This window comes from Schistocerca nitens, chromosome 2, assembly GCF_023898315.1.
Source record: "Schistocerca nitens isolate TAMUIC-IGC-003100 chromosome 2, iqSchNite1.1, whole genome shotgun sequence".
NCBI lineage: Eukaryota > Metazoa > Arthropoda > Insecta > Orthoptera > Acrididae > Schistocerca > Schistocerca nitens.
Genome location: NC_064615.1, coordinates 722,658,833 through 722,681,527, shown reverse-complemented (window position 1 = coordinate 722,681,527; position 22,695 = coordinate 722,658,833). Strand labels below are relative to the sequence as shown.

Below are 22,695 nucleotides of genomic sequence, written 5' to 3'. Positions count from 1 at the left end.
TGGGATGTTCCTTCCCTAATCCAATGTGACTGAAGACCTCATTTTTTGGTCCCCTCCCCCAAATCAACTGGGGACTGTATAAATTTATAGACAATTATTTAACAATTGTGATCAATTTAATGTCACAATAATGTAATTTTAATGAATAAGTTGTTGTTATGTTTTTTTTTTTTTTTCCTTTGGTAACCCAAGAAAAGAATGAGAGTTCACATAATGTCCCACACATGACAACAGTGACCCACATGTGACAGTGGGCAATTATTTACTTTTTACAATTACTTCACACTTTAAAATTAATGTTATTTGTTGAATATGTAGCTAGTATTATGTAGTTTTAACAAAAAAACTTCTGTTACAGTAAAAAATTCTTAGTTTCACAGAGTTTCTGGATCCAAATGAGGAAAAAATTCCATGTCCAATGACCAAGTCTCACAGGTGACACTTGAATTTCCTTCAGTATCTCTGCTGCATGCTTTTTTTTAAAGCAGAATAATAATAAAAGTATGAATAAAAAGAGTACAAATGTCCCACATGTGATGGTGGAATGCTCCTCCAAGACATTTCAGTTAACTTTGCATGTGTTAAACAGTCCATTGTCAGTCTTCAAAAACATTTTCACAGATTTTCTTGACATTTTAGTCAGTCTGTATAGTTAATGAACACCAAAAATGAGGTTTATAGTCACCCAGTTGTCATGTTTTAAATGGGAGAACCACTTGAGTTTTTCAGTAGTTTTATTATTGCAAGCTGTTTCCAGCATCACAAGAGTTTCTGTGGCATTTTGCCAAGCAGGAATCAAAATTTCATAATTGCACATTGCTCACTTACATCCACCATTATAAAAAAAAAAAAAGAGCAGAGAACAGATCAGCTGTGGCGATAAATTCATTACAGGCAGACAACACTTTTCCGGGGAAGGTTTTGGACGACACACACTTAAGGTGAAAACTGCATACTATGTGAGCTTTACCTAAGGCAGTGCCATCACAGGAATTTTTGGGTACCCCTCATATTGTTAGGAACTAGTAGTATATATAGGGTGATTCAGCTAAGCTGTTCATCTCACCTCAGATATTTCCAGAACCATTTCAGATATCGTAATTCTGTTTTCACCCAGACATATTGTAATGATGTGTAGTCTCTTTCATAGCTGCATTAATTATAAAGATATTTTATAACCATAGAGTTATAGCAATTTCTTCTGCTAATATCATAGTTTAAAAAGAGGTGAATTCAATGGTGTTTCACTCTTCAAAATCTGATTGGTAGTTTCAGAGTTCAAATGGTTCAAATGGCTCTGAGCACTATGGGACTTAACATCTATGGTCATCAGTCCCCTAGAACTTAGAACTACTTAAACCTAACTAACCTAATGACATCACACAACACCCAGTCATCACGAGGCAGAGAAAATCCCTGGCCCCGCCGGGAATCGAACCCAGGAACTCGGGCGCGGGAAGCGAGAACGCTACCGCACGACCACGAGCTGCGGGCAGTTTCAGAGTAATTACAATATTAAGAACTTATTATTTATCTGTTTTTCATATGAAACTGATAGCAGAAGTTCAAGATTTCATACCCAAATGAGGACATTAATCACGCCAGGTATGGAGGAAACAATGTGTTGCTCTGCTGCAATACTGGTGCAACTCCTGTGTTTTGAGTACTGGTAAGTTTGAAAAAAAATATATCTTTCACAAACCAAGAGAAACGAGAGATGGTACATCTCTACAGAGACTGTAGATGGAACACAAAGAGAACAACTGACTTAGACACATAAGAACAACACTGATAGATGTTGTCCAACAAAAATACCAACTCAAAAAATGTGCAAGAAAATATTGTTGGATGGGCATTGGAGTAACATCCAGAGAGTAAGGAGCAAGAGAATGAAATGGATGTTCTGGCAACTGTTGCTTATTTTCCACATGTCATCTCCAGACAAACTGTGACTGCCTGTGGAATAAGAGAGTCCAGTGTTGTTCACATTTTTCATATAATCAACTTCCATCTGTATTGTATGACACTTCACCAGCACAGAACACCAGCAGGGTTGCAGAACATGCACAGAAGTGTGGGACAGAATGATGTGACATTGGTACAATGGGTTCTTTCTTCAAAGAATTATTTTTACCAACCGAACTACCTTTAACCCTCTGTCATCCATGTTGGAGAGTGGAACACCATCTCCCACTTGGGTTCTGCTTGGACTCACTCACATTTTTGGAACTAGTGCCACATAATTACACCAGACTGGGATCAAAACATCACATGATACATGCAGGAGTGCCTACAAGTACACCCTCTAAATTTCAAGCCTCAGGAGATAAAATTGTTGCTTGCAGCACTGAAACTACATGGAAAGGAGGATTCGACCCTTTCAGAAAATAAATAATACAAGAGAATGATACTGGATTGGATAGATTGTTGAATATCATAATGAAAAGAAACCAGAACTGGTAAGTATTCTATTTACACCAGAAAGAGATATAAACTTGAGCGAACACTAAACATTAAAATGGCCTTATTACTGGGATAAGCAGAGGTAACTGCAAAATTTCACATATTTTCATTGCTAATGCAGATCTAAGACATCAAATTTGGAAATTTCTTGAAAACTGCCACCAGAAATGAATTACAACCAACCAACTATACTGACTACCAAAATCAGAGAAGGAAAAATATATAAACTCAAAATATTGTATTGACATAAAAGATAAATATAAACTTGAGAAAACTTTGAATAAAACTGGAACTGTTTTGGAAACTAACTTTTCAGAGATGAAGCAAAAACAACTTGTACTACTGACTACTCCAAAATCGAAGATGGAAATGCGTATAAACTTGAACAGTCCGCAAACTTTGAAAATAGGAACAAACTAATGTTGCAAATTTGAATCATAGGATTAGTCTTCTCCAGATTCACTTTGTGAATCACATGCATTACACATCAAATATGACTGACATAGTTTTTCCTGTCCGTTGCAAATTGGATGGTTACATTTGGTGCATATGCTGTTGGATTCCTTATCCTTTCTTCTGTCACACATGTGGATCTCATTTTCTTGAGAGGTGGTGGACCAGAGACTGGGTGACTGTTATCTTCTTTAGTTCCAGGAATCATCCCTATTTTTAGATGTAGGGTTTTCCTAATCCTCACATTGGCTTACCCTCACTTCATATGAGGTTCAGCCAAGATGTAGGTAAGATTTTACCAACAAAATCTTGTAGGGACATTTACTTTCAGCTAAGGTTAATAAAACTCAGCTCTTTATTCCTGTTATATCAAATATGCAATAGAAATATTGTATGGTCCAATGACAAGAGTATCTCTCTGTTTTGTAAGAATGACACATTATGCTGAAACAATCAAAATAAAATTTTTGTTCTTCTTTTCAGAGAAGGTGATGAACATTTTGTTGAGCTGGTAAACAAATCTTGATGTCATAGGATCTAATGCTTCCACAGTGAGAAAACCAAGAAGTATTTCTGTTTTGTTTTTCTGTATAGTTTCAAAAAAGTAAGTTTACATTCAGAAAGCTCCTTAGCCAATACATATAATGCAAACCCATTGTTGACTGTTACATTTTGAGTGGTATTTTTTATGTTTTGACACAGGAAAATTATGTAATATGTTGGTAAAAGAAGGGAGCCTTTCTTCTGAACTGCATTTTTATCTGCGTAGAGTATCCCACTGCAAAAATAAAATGAGTAAGCATCGCTAAGTGACAACTTTCATTCTACATTTATTAGGTTTTATAGGGATATACATTTTAATAGGACAGTTCCCTCTGAAACTAATAAGAGTTTTATTAAGAATCACATAGTCGGAAGTCATTCATAAAAGAGAAAGGTTAGCGCTCAGTTTTAAAGAATATAACACCAGGTCTAATTTTGTGCTTAGTTTTATGTATGTTATTGATTTTCTAATTTATTTTGACTATTACTAGTAATATCTTTTGTTATAGGGTGAAATCAGTAATTGTTTTGTAACTTAAAATCTATTGTTAACTTTCAAACAAATATAAATTCTGTACTAATTATAAACATTTTGAGGAACAACTAATAGCATTGTTTAAGTATTATTTGGCTCTATTTGAAAAACATGTTAGCAAAGCCAGCTCTTAATTAATTTCAAAGTAATTAACAGTTTTGTCAAAAATATTGTTTGCATAACTACATCTGTTAGTTTCATTATTTAAACAAATAATACAGCTTAACCCTTGTAGCAGAAGAAACTGTTAAAAAGACACAATTTTTTGATGGAGTCAATTAATTTAATGAGTTATGTTTTTTTTTTAAATTAAACATCGAACAGTGCAATGTTTCAGTGCTTATTATTGTGATGACATATGAAGGCCCAATTTTTCGTCCTGAAACAGTCAGTCCATGGCCAAGTTCATACAAGAAGCCTGTTCTGGTTAGAACTACAACAATACAGAAACTTAACTGTGAAATAAGTGTAACACAATTAGGCTGTGTGTTAGAATAATGACAGTGTCTGTTCAATGAGTACCATAATATTCTGCAAGACTTGTGAACTGTGTGGTTAGGTTTTTACTGCTCATAGGTATTCAACAGTAAACTATCGTAGCAGGCCTGCAAACTATTACTGCTATTACTGAGGCTTATCGAAAGTTAAACAATAGTGCACTGGCCATATAACTGTGTATTGTTGGGGGGTTGTGAACAGTGAAAGTAAAGAACTGTGAAACGCAACTGTGCAACTGTTGTCTAACAATTTGCAGTAGTCAGTGCTGAACTTCCACCCCCTTCCCCCCCCCCCCCCAATTTTTCAGCCAATATAGCAAAGCAGTACATAGACATTGAGGACAATCAATGAGGAAATAAAGCAGGCAAACATCACAAGGTCCACATCGCATTTCTTGATAGCCCCTCAAAAACAATAAATCTGATAAGTGCTTTCATATCTATGTCATCGGTGGTTTCAGTGCTTCTCTAACTTTAGGTCCAAAGTTTCTCTTTTACTGATTTCTTTATATTGGTTTAAATTCAATTTTCTGAATAATACCTTCACTCATGAATAATTTAAGTAGGAAGAGAGCAGTTTTTGCCCGTTTGGGCAGCCCATTTTGCACTGGGAAGATGAGTAATGATGTTGGTTCATGAAGTACTGGTTGCAGAATTTCTCAATGCCAAAGTTGTCCAAGCTGTCTCTCCATCCAATCCCAAAATGAAGTCTCTGTCTTCACAGTCATCTAAATCTGGCTCTTGCAGAAGCAATGAAGAACTTATCAGACACTGTATCATAGTTTGGCAAAATTTTGTCCTAGACTTCATTGTCTATTTCTCCAATATCCTGGTGTTCAAGTGGCTCTTCTGTCTCTTGTCTCTCCCACTTTGCCATGATTTGCTTCTCACTGACGAACCAAGGACCTCCCCAACAACCTGACATCTTCTCAACAAAGGAAAACCTGGAAGAAAAGCTGTTCCATTCAGGTTGGAAAAAATAACACCTTTCCAAAACTCCCAGTTTTATTCATGATGCAGACAGTGAAAATAACCATTACATAGCTCAAATGGTTGGAAATTGAAGAGGGAAAGAAAGTCTCCACATCTGTCAGTTTTTTTTTCTTTTTTTACACTGACTCCTATGAGGGGTCTGCTCAGACTCCAACAGTGCTTTTCATCAAAACAATTGAAAAAATAAGGGTTACTGACCTGTGGGATTGTTGCTGTCCTGTCGATGTCTCTAGCACTACTGATTCAAGGAGGGGGCAGTGGAAGGCAAGATGGTATTAAAACTAAAAAGAAAACTCCTCCCGAATAGGCCGTGAAGGCCCATCAGTACCGAGCAGCCGCCATGTCGTCCTCAGCCCATAGGCATATTAGATGTGGATAAGGAGGGGCATGTGGTCACCATACCGCTGTCCCATCTGTATGTCAGTTTCTGATACTGGAGCCACTACTTCTGAATCAGGTAGCTCCTCAGTTTGCCTCACAAGGGCTGAGTGCACTCCGCTTGCCAACAGCGCCTGGCAGACCGGATGGTCACCCATCCAAGTGCTAGCCCAGCTCTACAGCACTTAAGTTTGGTGATCTGACGGGACACTGTGTTACCATTGCCGCAAGGCCATTGGCAAGATGGTGATTGCGCAGGGAAATAAAGTGTGCCTGAAGTCTGTCAGGGCCCCACGTAGGCGATAGAGAGTTAAAAATCGTGGAGAGCTGAATGTAAAAAATATGTATTATTGGCCACTAAGAATTTGCACTGGGTGAGGCAGATTGAACATCAGAGACAATGGAGTCTGAATATTTGTGCAGGATTTTGGAAGTGGCCATTACTTCATTGGAGAAACCTTAACAGGTGAAAGCTATGCACAGTTCCTTAGTGAAGTGCTAGTGGTTCTCGTAGAGGAATTACCACTTAAAATATGTAGATTTATATGGTACCAGCATGATGCATGTTCAGCTCACTAATTAATTGAGGCTAGGAAACTGCTTACTCAGCTTTTTTCTGGTCACTGGATACGACATGAACGCATTATCAATTGACCTGCAAGTACACATGATTTGATTCCACTGTACTTTGCTCTCTGTGGTAAACTCTAATCTGAAGTTTATGCATGATTTCTAATGACCCAGGAAGTTTTGAAAGATTGGGTCACAGTGTGGCAGAATGCCATGACACCTGAGGAATCTGAGATACAGTGATCCACTCACTGTTCCGAAGGGTCGTGGCTGATGGCACGGATGACCTGAAAAGTGCACCACACATTTTGGCAATCTGTGGTAAGGCTCTTGTAGCAATCCATCAATGTACAATTGTGGCAATTGGGGGTGCATAATTTTGCCATCAGGCAGTCCAAAACAGTCACCAGGGAATAATTTACATGCCAAGTGAGACACCAGACTGGTTCAAGATGGTGACTATAAACAGATGGCTGCTGTATAGCTGGACTTCCCAGCATCCAGTGGACAGCCATTGTCATCATCAGCCCACCAATTGTACGTTGAGGTCCAGAGTTTGGTGCACTGTGCTGTCCTAACTTTGCACTGCAGCCTTCACCCAGCCACAAACAGCTGTGCTCAATGCTGTAGCTCCTGCCTTGCAGGAATGCTCCACTAGCTTTAGCTGGCCCCTCACATCACTCTGCAGTGTCATGACCCTTAAGCTCACCTACCACTGCAACACCAATATGAAGACATCATGAGTCGACACCAGGCTGCCCCCACTGGACAAGGGTGTGCATCTGTATGCACTCCAGCTTTATGTGATAAAAAGAGTTTCATAAACTCCATCTTTCATACCAAACCACCGTATTTTAGAGTGAGAAGCAGGACTGGTTGAGGTACTACCAAAGTCAGCAACACCTCTACGAGTAATAGTAGCATGTTCGTACTGTAAAACTCCCTTGTTTCTGTCATTCCTAGTTTTGTATCTATTCTCTTTCTTCTTTCCTACTGGTATATCATAATTATTTTGGGAATATATGTATTTGACATCAAGAAAGGGTCATAGAGATGAACTATTGAAACTGGTTATCTGCTATCATTGTAATCTACCATGTCGTGTGGATCCATTTACTGAGTCATACAATATGATATGTTAATCTGCCAATAATCAAATGTAGGGGAAATGCCTGGCTGAGACATGGAAAACCTAATATACCAGGAAAGTTCAGATGAAGGTAAATAGTAAATATATAAGTTATAAATTTAAGAGTTCTCCAGGGATCCACCCTAGCAGATACCTGGTTTGCTGTCCACTGAGAGATTGAGTCATGGTTGGAACTTTTCCTTCTTCTTTCCATTTCTAAGCTCCACTCCTATTGCTGCTATCTGTGATACTTTCCTCTAGGTAAAGATCACAATACAGCACAGACCACTGTCTGAAAAGATACTGCATGGTTACAACAATGTAATGGATTTTGTCTTTCCATCATGAAACGTTTGACTCAAACAAGATGGGTCATTAGCCACAATATCATCAGTATACCACTCCCAGTCCCTCAAAATACACTTGGTATGATAGTACATAATCTACATGAGGAAACTAATGGAACCAGGGGAGGGGATTACAGGCAAAAGATAAAGTGTGGCATAAGGGGAAAACATAGCAAACCATGAGGAGAAAATGCTAAGAACATAATAATAGATTAAATAAGGTAGCACAGGTTGAAGTTGGTAGTGTGTTTGTCACTAGTCGAATACATCAGTGATATCGCAGGGCTTATAGAGTATACATGTGGAACTGGTCTATCTGGGATGAGAGGTGATGTCATAAGATTTGGGTGATAGCTCTGCAAGCATTATGGTTAGCGATGTGACTGTAGTAACTCTACAGGGTGTCCCAGGGGGAATAGTCAATAGTCAGGGATGTGACAGGAACGATAATTTGAAGTGAAAAATTGTATTAAACATGGGCTCTGAAATGCAAACCGTAAGAGCATGACTACTTGTTCAGTAGAAGAGATTTGTTTCACATTAGTGAAGAGGGGCAATTTCTTGTAGCTCTTAAGGAAAGCACTTGGGAGCCCATGTTTACTGAACATTTTTTTTCTTGTTTTGGCCTGTACCACCACGCCTCAAAATATGGAAAGCAAAGAGCATGCAGTAGAAGAGATTTGTTTCACAGTATTGAAAATGAAGAAGTGCTCACATTTCTTGAGATAAACATTTTAGAGCCCATGGTTATTGGGCTTTTTTGCTTTGAATGATGATACCTATTGTATTCCTGAATATTGACCATTCTTCCTGGAAAACCTTGTGTGACAGATTTGTCTTGAAAATAGTTTAACCTTCTGGTCGAGTTCTTCTGCTTGTATTGTAATTAACAGATTTTGTGATGTAATGATAAGATGTAACTGTTCACTAGGATGACATATAATGTGGGGAATATAATGAAAATACTGATGATGAGAAGTACATTGATGAGGATAGATATAGGATTAAAGTTACTGCATACCAATTCTGTAGTTTTAGATAAGTCAAAAGGGAGCACTATGCTGAAGATATTGTGAGATAGTAGAAAAGCTACTGGAATCCCAAAACTCTATCCCTAAGAGATTGTTCAACTTTGCTGCAGAATGGACAAGTGCATTTCATGTACTATCAATGTTATATGGAATAGCTTTACCTAGAAACTCAAAGGACAGTACAGAGAACATTGCACAAAGTGGTTAGCAGAGATGAAAAGTGGGCCCAGGCCTGAATAATGTGGATGAAAGTAACATATATCAGCTATCCTACCATCAATATACAGTCCATGTACATAGTTCTCAGGACCAGCGACTGACTAGAACTATACAGGCTATGGAAAGTCTTGTTATTCCTAATTGTATCTGACTGTCGTCTCTAGCTGTCTTTCATCTGCACAGTATCATGCTAAATTCGGGGACCACATTTCTCTGAAGAGGGAGGCTATGTTGTGGTATGCCCGGATTAATGTGATACCAAGCGAGTCCGGGTTTCAGTGATCCACTCACTGCCCTAAAGACAAGCAGTTGACAATACAGCTGATCTACATAGCAAGCAAAATATTACAGCAGTGCCTGATGAGGTTCATGTAATGACTTATCTTTGCAGCATTGCACCAATTTGTGATGAATTCCTTCACCACCATGTAAGCAGAGAAACAGTCAATAGGATGTTATTTACATATGCTGATGAAGACGCTAAATAGGTTTAAGCCAGTAACCATAACTAGATGGTTGCCATACTACTAGGGCCCACCAACATCCACTGGGCAACCATCATCATCATCATCATCATCATCATCATCATCATCAGCCATCTACTCATATGCCAACTTGGGGCACTCGACGTGCCATGCTGCTCTGCCTCTACACTGCAGCCTTCACCTGGCCACTGACGGCTGTGCTAAGTACAGTGATCACAGCCTGCAGGAATGCTCCACTAGCCACCTTTCTTTCTAGACACCAGTATCACTCAGTACCTTTTCGGCATACCATTTAACAGCAGTGTTCATGAATGTCCAACATTTATTTACATTTTCTTTGCATGGAGCCATCGTAATGACGGCTTTTGCAAATGTCAGATTTAATACTATGGTCATATTAACACTTATAAAATACACTATATTCTGTAGCTGTTGCTTCTTGTATCTAATTTTTTTTATCACATTACAACTGATATGCTAATGCCTCATGTTACAATCACTATCTTAAAATTCCTTGAAAGAATATAAACATTTTTCTATTAGAAAAGATTTTAATTTTGTTTTAAAAACATTTCCCATGTACATTCTTAGAGAGTTTGTTAGCTTGTTACACCAAATGAAACCACTGATATATGGACTTCTATCAATCATTTTTAACATTGTTCTGTTACGGAAATAGTTACACTTTGTTCTAGTGTTGTGATCGTGTACATCACTGCCCTTGATGGCTTCTGTTGGTTGACTTATAAAAAATACAACTATTTTGAAGATGTACAGAGAATATATTGTCAGATATTTGTGCTGCACAAACACTTCACGAAATGAATCTCTATGTCACATCCCATGTATATGTCTTATTGCTCTTTTCTGTAGTAGTAGTATTCTTTTCAAATGTACATCAGCTGCACAGCCCCATCGTTCAGTTCCGTAATTGAGAAAGGGGTAAAGTGTTCCATAATATACTAATACATAGTAGTACTAATGCTTAGTAGTAGCTTTATAAAGCTGGTTTAGATCATGTACTTGCTGCCTGAGCCTAATCAGATTTTTTGGGAGTTTTAGTGTAGGATTACTTCCATTTTGACAGTGTTTAACCACCTTCTGGATTTCTCTGACTGGACAACTATATTCATAATGCTGCAGTAGGGTTGAGTAGAGTTCATTCCATTTCTCATCCGACCCTTTTACCTGGTACACAGAATCTCATTTTTCATTCGCTAGTTTGTCTTTAAGAGCATTAATATTTGAGGTATTCAGCATCCGTTTCTGTAGCATAATTTTTGTTATTTTAGGCACAACTGAATTTTTGTATTCTATCACCTGACAGAAGTGGGCAGAATAAAGAAAATCTAAGTTACTGTAATTTACCTTATCTATAACATATTTGTTGATTATAGTATAATCTATTCTAGCGGAACATGTGTCCGTCACTCTGGTGTCAGAGTTCACTATATTTACAAGATTGTATGAGGTCAGTACATCACTGAGTTCCAAGTTTACTATACTATTTGAGTTTACATCTATATTAAAGTCACTTAATATAGTGGTCATTAGAACCAGCCTGACCAACAACACTACTAAATTTATCCATAAACAGAATTACATCAGCATTTGGTGGCCTATATACTCCAACCACTTTATGCTTTGGTAACTTAAGATCACTACTGTGGAGTACAATACCTGACATTTCAATTGATCCTTCTTTTTGGTGTGGTGTTTAAGAAAGGATTTTTTTTTTTAAAAAAAGCTTCTATATGCCCCTACAACGAGACAAAGATGAGATGGATGATGTCAAGCTGCACCAACAATATGAGGGAATGCACCTGTATCTGATTTAGCCTGATGAATGATAAAGGATTGTTCTGAAGTTTGTATATCTTGCTGCAGCCACATTTCTCACCAGCCCCTTACAGCCCCAACATAGGTGGGAGAGCAGAATGTTGTCCTGATTGAGCAGAGAATGGCTCCCTGCCCCTCCATAGTGGTTGTACCACAACCCAACTACTGCAGCTACATTGTTATACCACGTCAAAGGGTTCTCTTCAGCCTGCCCAAAAGTCCTCACACTAGCAACTGCAAACACATGTTAAGGAAGTGTTTATGATGAAATTCTTTTATGATTTTCTTTTTGTTGCTGTCACTGATATATATATGTGCAATGCAAATGTGTATCTTCACATTAAACTCATGAAACAAAGTTATCGTTTAATTGTCTTTATACCTCAATTTCCTGTTTTATAAATACATTAAATTTTTGATGTGCTTCTTTCTTTCAAGGCTCTGACAGAGACAAGAACACAACTATGCTGTAGTTAACTGATGAATCACCCTTAAATGCTGAATCCTTTGTCTTCCAGTTGTGTGTTGGTCCAGGCAATTGTAGGAAAATGTTATTAGTAACAGTTTTAAACTATTCTCCTCTATTCCTTTTCTGTAAGTAGATTCTCTTAGATGTTTTAAGCTGGAGCTATCAGACTGATGTAACAGTTCTGTGTAACAACATGAACTTCTACATAAGATAACAATCAGTTTCCATGTTCAAAACAGAGTTAAATCATAGGTTCTAAATATTGTGATTTCTCTCAAACTACTAATTGGATTTTGAAGAGTGACATGTCATTGATGTCATCTCTTTTCAAACTGTGGTACTATTATGGTCATAAAAAAACTAGTCTAGAACATGATGGAATCAGTTATTGTGAGAAGTGGGTGAACAAACAATCTAATGTTACAAAATATTTTCAGGGAGAGTATATATTTTTATTTATTTTTTTAATTAATTTATTTATTTTTACTTCAGCCAGGAAAAGCCAGAGACATTAACATATCTGAACTGAAAAAAGTATGAATATTGACAAAGTTTATAGGTGTATGCAGTACATATTTTAATGTGAAGACTCAAATGTGTTCTGGGATAAAAATAAACTACCACAAGAGTTGAGAAACTGTTTCATCTGTGCAATTAAAAATGTCATTGCTGCTGAATTTTCATTGTGTGCAACCCCTTAGAAACATCAACAAAAAGTTGTTACAAAAACTATAAAATTAATTTTGATAACATCCAACATATCATTATTGTATCATGTCCCTTATGAATAAAATTTATTTGTGAGAGACTCTGTGCACAACAGCACCTAGAACATTCATGACACCACCAGGATTCTTGTTCCAACAGCTTACCTTTGTAAGATCAAAAATAACGAAGTCTGGTAGCCAGCAAAGTATCATAGAAAGTAAGAAGAACAGACACAAGTGAATGAAAAGGGTAGAAAGCCTCTCCAATAAAAATTTTGTTACTACCATGGCTCAAATAAAATAACTTTGACAAATCAGTACCTGAAATGATTACAGTAACTGGGCACAACTGTTTCCCTATGGAATTAAACCTGAGATGACTTCATGATTGACAGATTGCAGAGGCTAGGAGCAACGTTGGTGGTATGCAGCTAGCCACACTTAACAAGGCTCTGTATGTATCCTCAAAACAGGCAACACTGTGAGTATGTGGAGTTAAAGAAAGATCTATGATTGACTGATGGCTGATCCCTACCACTCAAGTTGCTAAAATATCGATTACAGCATTACTTTAATTAAAGTGTAACAGTCAAATTTCATCTGCACCAGTCAAAATATTAGCACAGTTACTGGCACCCAGTAATAAAGGGCTACTTAATATTTCCAAGACAACTCATCAATGGTGGGTGGAGGCTGAATGAGTCACTGTTTGCCTCAATACAGACACAGCGTGCACCTAACACTGCCATTTCTTCCACAGAAGGAAACATGTGGCTGTTACAGTATCTGGTTTCCTTTCTATAAAGAACTGCTTTCAGAATAAATTTAACAGTAAGCTGGTGGGGTCTTATTATCAGAATTGTATGTGACTGTTTTTACACTATTGCATTTTCGTGGTGACAATAATACTGGTGGTAGCAATAATAGCAATACCATGGCAGTTGTCATACATTTTAGGATAATAATTTAGCTATCACAGCTGATTAAAAAAATTGATGAAACAATTCAAGAGCACAATAAACAAGTACAAGACTTAAGAGTAGACACAAAGCAGATTGGGAATCACTTAAATAAAAGGACAGATTCATTGTACAATATGGTGGAAACAGGGTTAAATAAATAGAGGCAACATAACAATTGTAACAGGTGACCACCTGAAGTTTTCAACCACATGAGAATAAAAAGCCTAGGGATCACCTTACAAGAAAGGTAGAACAAGTAAAAGAAGATGCTAATAAAATCCATGGAGAAATAAATAAAGCACACAATTTGATAGAAATGACCAATCAAGAACTAGGTCATTTATTGTGTTATTGATACAAAGTTAATTTAAAAGAGAAAAAGTAAGAAATCTGATCTTGATTGATGAGGAATTTTGTGGATTAATTGAAGGAAAATAAAGAAATAAAATGTAAAAAAATAAAATGTAAAAAAATGTAATACCAAAAGGGTTACATAGTGTAATGAACTGTTGGCAGACACATAAACAGTACGGAGAACTTTGCTAGCTTTTGGTGAATGCTTTGTCAGAACTAACACACACACACACACACACACACACACACACACACACACACACACAAACAAACTACCACCACCACCACCATGACTACATTGTCGCTGACTAATTGACTAAATTGTGGTGGAACTGCAGCTCTACTGGCCTGAGAGGTTGTGTTGGGTGGAATGAATGATTGAAGGGAGTCAAATTCTTTTCATCTGTTAAGAAATAATACATCAAACTATTTGCCTTGATCCATGAAATCCAGTATGTCAGAGAGAAGAGCGCAAGTAGAGTTTTCGATGACCAATGTTTTAGAATCCATATGATTATGATAAAGGAGTTGTATCTCTTTGACACACTTAATTACATTATGGCTTAGCACATGTTGTGATTGTACAACAGATGGATGTCAGTGATACTAGATGGTGATAGTTTTGTGGGTAACTTCTGCTACTCTGCTTGTAAATGGATATAACCTGTGCTTTCTTCCAGTTGCTGGGTATGGACCATATATTTGTTCACAGATATACAGTATATTGTGGTTAAGAAAGGAGTAACTGGATTACTAATTATGTACATGGGCTTTATTCAATTGTTGCAATATCAGTTGTTTTTCAGTGCCACTAACACTAATATCTATAGCACTTTTCTTTCCAGTGATATGAGAATGAAAAAGAGGTTGTGCTCCTGAATCTTCCTTTGTAAAGGGATCTATGATAATGGGTATGTACCCTCATTAGTTACTGTGTTATCAATGAGTGTCTATGCACTAACTTTGGTGCCACTGGCAGCTTTTAATATATGACTAGAATTTCTTGCACCTTTGTGAGAGATGTTCTGATAAGATTTCACATATTTCCATTTCCTGCATAATAAAAGTTCACTGACTGAATATGTCTGTTGCCATCATACCATTAACTGAAGGATATTTAAATGAAAAATTGAAAGCCTAAAATAACCAAACAGTGGAAAAAATAAATTTCTCAACTATTCATTTACAATGTTGTAGTGTGCTACAAGTTTTCTTCATGGTTTCATTCACTGGATACCAATGAATTCGGTTGCATATTCTTAAAATCAGTCCCCAAACAGAGTGTACAGAAACAACTGAATCTCCTACTTTTCTTTCATGGGCTATATTCAGTCTTTAAAATGCAAAGGAAACAATTTACAGATGTAGTAATATTGTAATAAATGCTGAGAAAACCACCGACAGGATGTTGGTTAAATCAGGCCACTTTAGATTGAAAACAATAGCAGATAATGTAAAAATATTTCTTAAAGAGAGAGAACTCCTGTCTAAACGTATTTTGCTTGCAACATCAAAGGGTTGATTACAATGTTCTTAAAAGGTGGTGAGGGCTTCTTTGTTTGCAAGCACATTGTCTCCATTCCTTCAGGATTTTTGTTTTCCTTTTTAATAAGTCCTCAGTTATCACAGTTGCAAATATTACAGTAGGCAAGAAACTTACTGTAATAATTTTAATGAAATTTGTGTCATTTGACTGTTTGTTTTAATATCCATTTATTTCATATTATCACAATTTCACCTTTTATATGTCATTATTGAAAATGGCACTATTACAATATATATCTGGTCATACACACCAATCATCACATCATAGAATGTAGTACAAACTAAAATTATATAGTGGGACTGACACTGTACATAGCAGAAACACTTTATTACACTGTGTTGTGTTTATGATGACCAAAACTCAGCTATAGCATGCACTGTGTCAGCTGAAACATCTACTTTCAGTTCATACTCACGTCCCATAATGCAACAGCTGGTTTGTGTGACCAGATGTGTGTCATAATATTTTGATGATGACATATCGTTTAGACATGTCGGACATAATGTGATCTTGATAATGGCAACACAGATGAAACTGAAATAGTGTGAAATAAATGAATATTAAAACACATGCTCAAATAGTGGAAATTTCATAAAATACTCATGACTGTGGTCCCTGATGAAAGAAAAATCATTCACATAATCAGTTCTTAAACTCAGTTGTAGAATGAAAAATACATGTTGTGGCAGCCCATGTTACACAATACATAAGACTAGTGCTGAAAAAAAAGGAGGTTCCAGTATTGTGACCTTCTGGGGGAGAGATTTTGAAATCTATACTTCTTAAAACATTATTTTAATGCACTTCTGTGCATTTTAAAAGTGATTTTCTAACATTTGCACTGGTAAAAAATAAAGTTCTATTTTACCACATCTTAAAATTTGCATTTCTGATTTTTTCCCCACCCCCATGTTTCTTAAATATTGTGCATTCAAGTTACTAACAAATAAGTTTTGAAAGCTTACTTGATCTGCATCCGTCTCATATGTCGTATTTAAAACAGGTTTCTTGGGAATACAACGAGCAGCTTCCTTTGAATCTTTACCCCAAGTGGAGTTGTAAGTGTATGCAAGTAGTAGATCTAATTCATTCTTTCCAAGTACTTCAGCAGCATCGTCAAGAGAGAGTGCTGGTGCCATTACCACACGGGGTCGAGTTTTTCTTATGAGTTCATCATCCTCCCTTGATGGTTCCTGTGCAAGCATTTTAAAATATACAAGATCAATGAAAATGCATGGATTGTATAAACAAAACTCAAAATTATTTATGAAGACATTCCGAGCTTATGAAATACTGTTAAGCAAATTTGAAGTGAATATATTTATCAGTTTGGCAGAACTAATCTACAAAATGTATGAGCAATCTTAAATAAAATAACATAAAATAAAGTGCTATGAGCTAAAACTGTGAAATCCATGACCACCAAACTTTGTGTATAACATGAGGTGTCCACATAAAATCTGTTTGCAACCATCCATAGAATGCACCCCCATGATTGTGCTAGAAATGTGAGTAATGTTTTCAAAACATTGTAAACCTCCATTATTGTCAGTGTATTGGAGACCTGCCCAAACAGTCATGCATGTCAAAGTGCTGTTTCTGGGACAGCAAGGTGTGCTGGTCCCAGATTGAAACCACCCAGCGAATTGATGACAAGAGTCGTGTTGGTGTGCTGACCAATGGGGATTTGATTTTAGGCAGTTTCCCACATTCCACTAGGTGAGCACTATGCTGGTACTGAGGTCCAGCTTCAGTTACACAATTTGCAAAAATTAAAAAACAAATAATAATAACTTTTCTCACTCTCACACGAATCACAATATTGCGGGCAGTCCCAGTGATTAATGGAGTGGTGACAGGAAAAGCAGCCAGCTGCTCTTTATGATAACCATGCCAGACCTATTAATAACCATGACAACTCTATGCTAAAGCAGGAAATGTTACAATAAAAAGAACATTGCCAGTAGCCAGGTGTCAGTTTCCAAATCATAGTTTACATGCAGCAGCACACATATTGAACAGGGTGTTATTGCTGTGATGTCTTGACTGTGTGTTCCAGATAAGGCAGGCCACAGTAAAGGATTTTATAAGCACTTTATTTGACCATTCATTACCACAGAAACTGCTTTGTTACTTTCAGTTTTGGTATTGCAATTGTTTCCTCAGATGTGCAATTAAATGTTGACAAACATTATTATATGATCAGGACTCCTCAGAATGTATACAGTTCTGCCATAGTTTCTGTGTGCACATGCTCATTCTGCTGTCCACATGTGTGAAGATTTTCTTGTCCTCTCAAAAGAATTGTTGTTCTTGATGTTGTTGCTTCAGGTATTGTCATTGTTTTGTTTAAGTGTGCTAATTATGATGTCATTAGTACGCATTCATAAATGATTTGTCATTACACATAAACTTCTTAGAAATTGAAGTTCAGAGGAACAAAATTACAAGATACTTAACACATTGTATCATTACTAAATATAGAGAGCAAACCATGAACTACCGGTAGTAACTCAAGAGCAAAACTTTTGTCGTTCTGATGTGCATAGACTGCAAATACTGTACACTGGTGTGTCATTGGATCAGAGGAGTGTTTTGCATGTCAAATGGAGCTACCCATTTCAGACGCTGCTTGACAATATTTCATCTCACACAAATAGATGAAAGGGGCTACAGCATGACCTGTTTTCATTCGGACACTCCTTCCTTCCTTCCAACCTTCTTTCATTCATTCATCATTTTCCACAAAAAACAATCAAGAAGAAAAAGTTTCAGGGATGTTGAACAAGTTAAGGTATGTATTAGCAAAACACAAAAATATCATAGAAATGTAATCTGCAAGTTATATTAGCAATAAACTGCCATTATGTTACTAAATTTAATCACGTATATGAGAAAGAAAGTTGCTATTTAAGAAAAAGCTCTTGCTTCCTCAGTTAACTAAATGGATAATGTTTATATCCTGTTGCTAGTTTAATATTTATTTGATCAAATTTGTGGGAATGTTAGTATTGCTGGCCAGAAAATAGCTCGCAGTCCTATCCCTGATGGTTGACCATATCAGTTCAGTTTGCTCTGTGACTTTAAGTGTGTTATGCAGTGTATACTTATATGTATCGATTTTATATAAAATAAAGTGTGTTGTATACTCTGTGCTACTGTGTTGTCTATCACTATGTTCCAGAGTTCAAACTGGTGACCTGGAACTTTGGGTGAACACTAAAATAGTGCAAATTTGCATAGTAACAATGTGGTCATCACACCATCAGTGTGTTATGCTGACTACAAATTTTGTTGAACTCTTGCAACCTTCACTGTTAACAGACATGGACAGTACTCTGTGTGTTACCCAAGTGATTAAAAGTGACAGTGACCTTTCTTACATTGCAACTTCATCAGAAATTGTAGGGGCACAACAGTGCAATGCAACTGACAATCCAGTTATTGATTTTGTTGCAGATTCTAGCAGTGCAACATCTGCCCCTACAATCTGTCAACGTTTTGATGACCTGGAGCACTGATCTGTGCCGACCACATTGCGACCGTTATTCTACACACCAGACACATGTGCACCCAATACACATGCCACCTCATCTGTGCTGCAAGGCCTGTCCTCCAGCCCATGCAGCCACCTCCATTACCAGCCAACACCCACCCACAGTTCTCCCCATGCTCTGCGGCCAAATTCCAAGTACATCACCAAACTGAACAGTCAACTGCTTTGCAGATCACATTTCTGCCGTTCCTTATGGACAACCCATGTCGGTGGTTCACGATCATCAAAAGCATGTTCGCTCCAATGCCATCATGAACAACACAAAGTACACCACACTACTCATCCACCTTGACACCCAAGTTAACGGTATCTATGACTCATCCTGGAACCACCATCATTGGACAAATAGGAGGCCATCAAAACAATGCTCTGACACTCAAAGAGCAACTACACCAGGTAAATTTACAGGATGGCAAACCCTCCAAATAGCAGCAGCATCTTCACAGAAAAATATACCCACATATCATGACCAATGAGATGCTCTATTCAAGCACCCATCCCAGGTGCAGGTGACTTTACCTGACACTAGTAACCAGTCTCCCAAAGTCCGCCTGCCCTGGCTGAGCACATTTTTGCCATTTCCTGACATAGGCCTAACATCAAGAAAGCTCCCAACAGAGGTATGGATATGAAAACTGCACTGCCATGCACACGACCTTATGTAGCCACTGAGATTTCTGGCCCCACCCGACACTGACGTTACAGCAGCCATTGCCTCTGATGTTCACAAAACAAACTCAGTTCCAGCTCTTACTCCCAGTACATCGGCAGCTGTGCATGTGCAGTCTTACCTCGGATGGTACAACGTCTGTTTCAGTGACACTAGGCACCTCTGTCATCAACCTCACGGCTACCCAAACTCACCTCACGGTCCGCAAGAGGTGGCCCCAAACCATGAACAATGCGTAAGCCACCTCAACACACACAAAGGTGCTATCTGCCTGCTGGCTTCCGAAGTCACTCCAAACAACCATCTGTACGTCCTTGACTGCAACAGTGACTACATTTCCTGGTCGCAACCAGATCACAGATCAGCACAGCACCTCACTTACCTGCCTTGTCTACATCTTAAGACTCATGCCTTTGCTTGACAGCTGCTAATGGCTTTTCTATCTCTGTCAGCGATATCCAGACACAGACTCTAGACCTCAGCTTTGCTACAACCTTCATGTGATGTTCATCATTGCTGATGTTATGGAGCCAGTCCTGAGTGCTAATTTCCTACAAGCCTTTCATCTTGTGCCCTTACGGCTTGCAAACAAGCTCACTACATGCCTCCTGACCACCCTGCTGACAGTACAAATGTCCAGCCACCCCAATGTGATGATGCTGACACTCCTATCCCTCAGTGAGGCACACAAAATCGTACATACAACAGTGTGTGAACTATGCTGACTACTTACTATGCACTTGTCGAGAGCGTATTGGCACATAAAAGATACTCAATCACCTCCAACAGGACAAGGTGTCCCTATGCAGAAGCATCTAAACAGAATTTGCAGAGGCTCACTCCACTGTTGAGCACCTCCATTCCTCACCTATCACCTATTCTTGCAGACCTGCACCTGTAACCCAACATCTCAAGTCACCTGACACAACTGCCCCCGCCTCACAGTTTATGCAGTTCACTACATCACCTGGTAAAAACTTTGAGGTTCGCCGATGACATTGTAATTCTGTCAAAGACAGCAAAGGACTTGGAAGAGCAGTTGAACGGAATGGACAGTGTCTTGAAAGAAGGATATAAGATGAACATCAACAAAAGCAAAACGTGGATAATGGAATGTAGTCAAATTAAATCAGGTGATGCTGAGGGGATTAGATTAGGAAATGAGACACTTAAAGTAGTAAAGGAGTTTTGCTATTTAGGGAGTAAAATAACTGATGATGGTCGAAGTAGAGAGGATATAAAATGTAGACTGGCAATGGCAAGGAAATCGTTTCTGAAGAAGAGAAATTTGTTAACATCGAGTATAGATTTAAGTGTGAGGAAGTCGTTTCTGAAAGTATTTGTATGGAGTGTAGCCATGTATGGAAGTGAAACATGGACGATAACCAGTTTGGACAAGAAGAGAATAGAAGCTTTCGAAATGTGGGGCTACAGAAGAATGCTGAAGATAAGATGGGTCGATCACGTAACTAATGAGGAGGTATTGAATAGGATTGGGGAGAAGAGAAGTTTGTGGCACAACTTGACTAGAAGAAGGGATCGGTTGGTAGGACATGTTTTGAGGCATCAAGGGATCACAAATTTAGCATTGGAGGGCAGCGTGGAGGGTAAAAATCGCAGAGGGAGACCAAGAGATCAATACACTGAGCAGATTCAGAAGGATGTAGGTTGCAGTAGATACTGGGAGATGAAGAAGCTTGCACAGGATAGAGTAGCATGGAGAGCTGCATCAAACCAGTCTCAGGACTGAAGACCACAACAATAACAACATACATCACCTGCCGCTTATTCCGTGCCTGCTCCTTCGCCACCTTCTGTCATCTGTGCCACATTTGCACTACCACAACTCACCCCTTAAGCCCTCCCCCCCCCCCCCCCCCCCCATTCAACCCTCATGCCCATGTCAAATGATGCCTGCTGCACCATGCCACGTCTACACCTGTACACTATCCGGATCCTGCTCCACGCCTGCACCTGTGCAGAATGATCTTACCCACAATGCACTCACACCTGCGCAGTATGCCACTGCTCATGCTGAGCCAGTGTTTGCACCCAGTACTGCCTGCTGCACTGTGACCAATTGTCTGCAGCTCGCCGACCATGCCACACAAGTGCATACACCAGACATCTGATGCCATTGCCTCCTGGGCCAAAACAGCAACTGCACAAAGTGCTGCTTGCTGTGCTGCATCTGAACCTCTTGACCAATACCATGCATGCACAGACCACCACCTTGCTCAGGCAAGCTGGCTCCAGTCTACAGCTGACATCTGACATCGTTTATGCTGCTCAGAACACTGACCTCCACATGGCTTGCGCTGACAAGCTCTCAGCTAGGGGCTTGATCTTTTTATCTTGTCAGCCATCAACAATGGCATGGTGCACTCCATTAACTCTACACCCAGCCTGTCAATTAGTCAGTGCCCCAGACGTCTGCCCGCTGATCCCCTTGATCACCTCCAATCGGTGAAGGTGGCAGAGGATGAGTTGTTACAAGCTGACATCATTCGCCCATCAAATAGCGGATAAACCTCACTAATCCACCCCATCCCTAAGGACAGCTTGTTCAGACTTCAGGAAGTCTATCATGCCTTGAGTGTGTAGGTACTTGGTGAAAGACACCCCAGAATGGTAAAGTTAAAATTTATTTAAAAAAAAGAAAAAGAAACAGTGATAATGACAGAAGCAAAGACCGACCATAAGCATCGGCAAAGACATTAGTTATGAATGTGCAATAAGGCACAGACAAATGAACAAAAAACATCGTTCACTTGTCTTTGTACACGATTTTGTTAAAATCACTCATATGTAGAAGGATGGTTAAGATGTACTGCTCAAAGTATGACATGCTACAAGAGTTTTGTGTTATATGTGATTCTGAATAAGAGAAGACTTAATAAAAGTGTTAAGTATTTTTATTGAAGTGAAGTGGAGCCAAGTTAGGAGGAT

General features: G+C 38.4%; 1 protein-coding gene across 1 annotated transcript in view; it reads right to left on the bottom strand.

The window, feature by feature from the left end:
* Positions 1-22,695, bottom strand: part of LOC126234582 (uncharacterized) — a 61,746-nt gene that overhangs the window by 16,215 nt on the left and 22,836 nt on the right. Inside the window, exon 3 of the mRNA XM_049943293.1 lies at positions 16,486-16,713. Within this exon, the coding sequence (XP_049799250.1) occupies positions 16,486-16,659 (174 nt within the window). The 5' untranslated portion in view covers positions 16,660-16,713. The remainder of the gene's footprint in view (positions 1-16,485; positions 16,714-22,695) is intronic.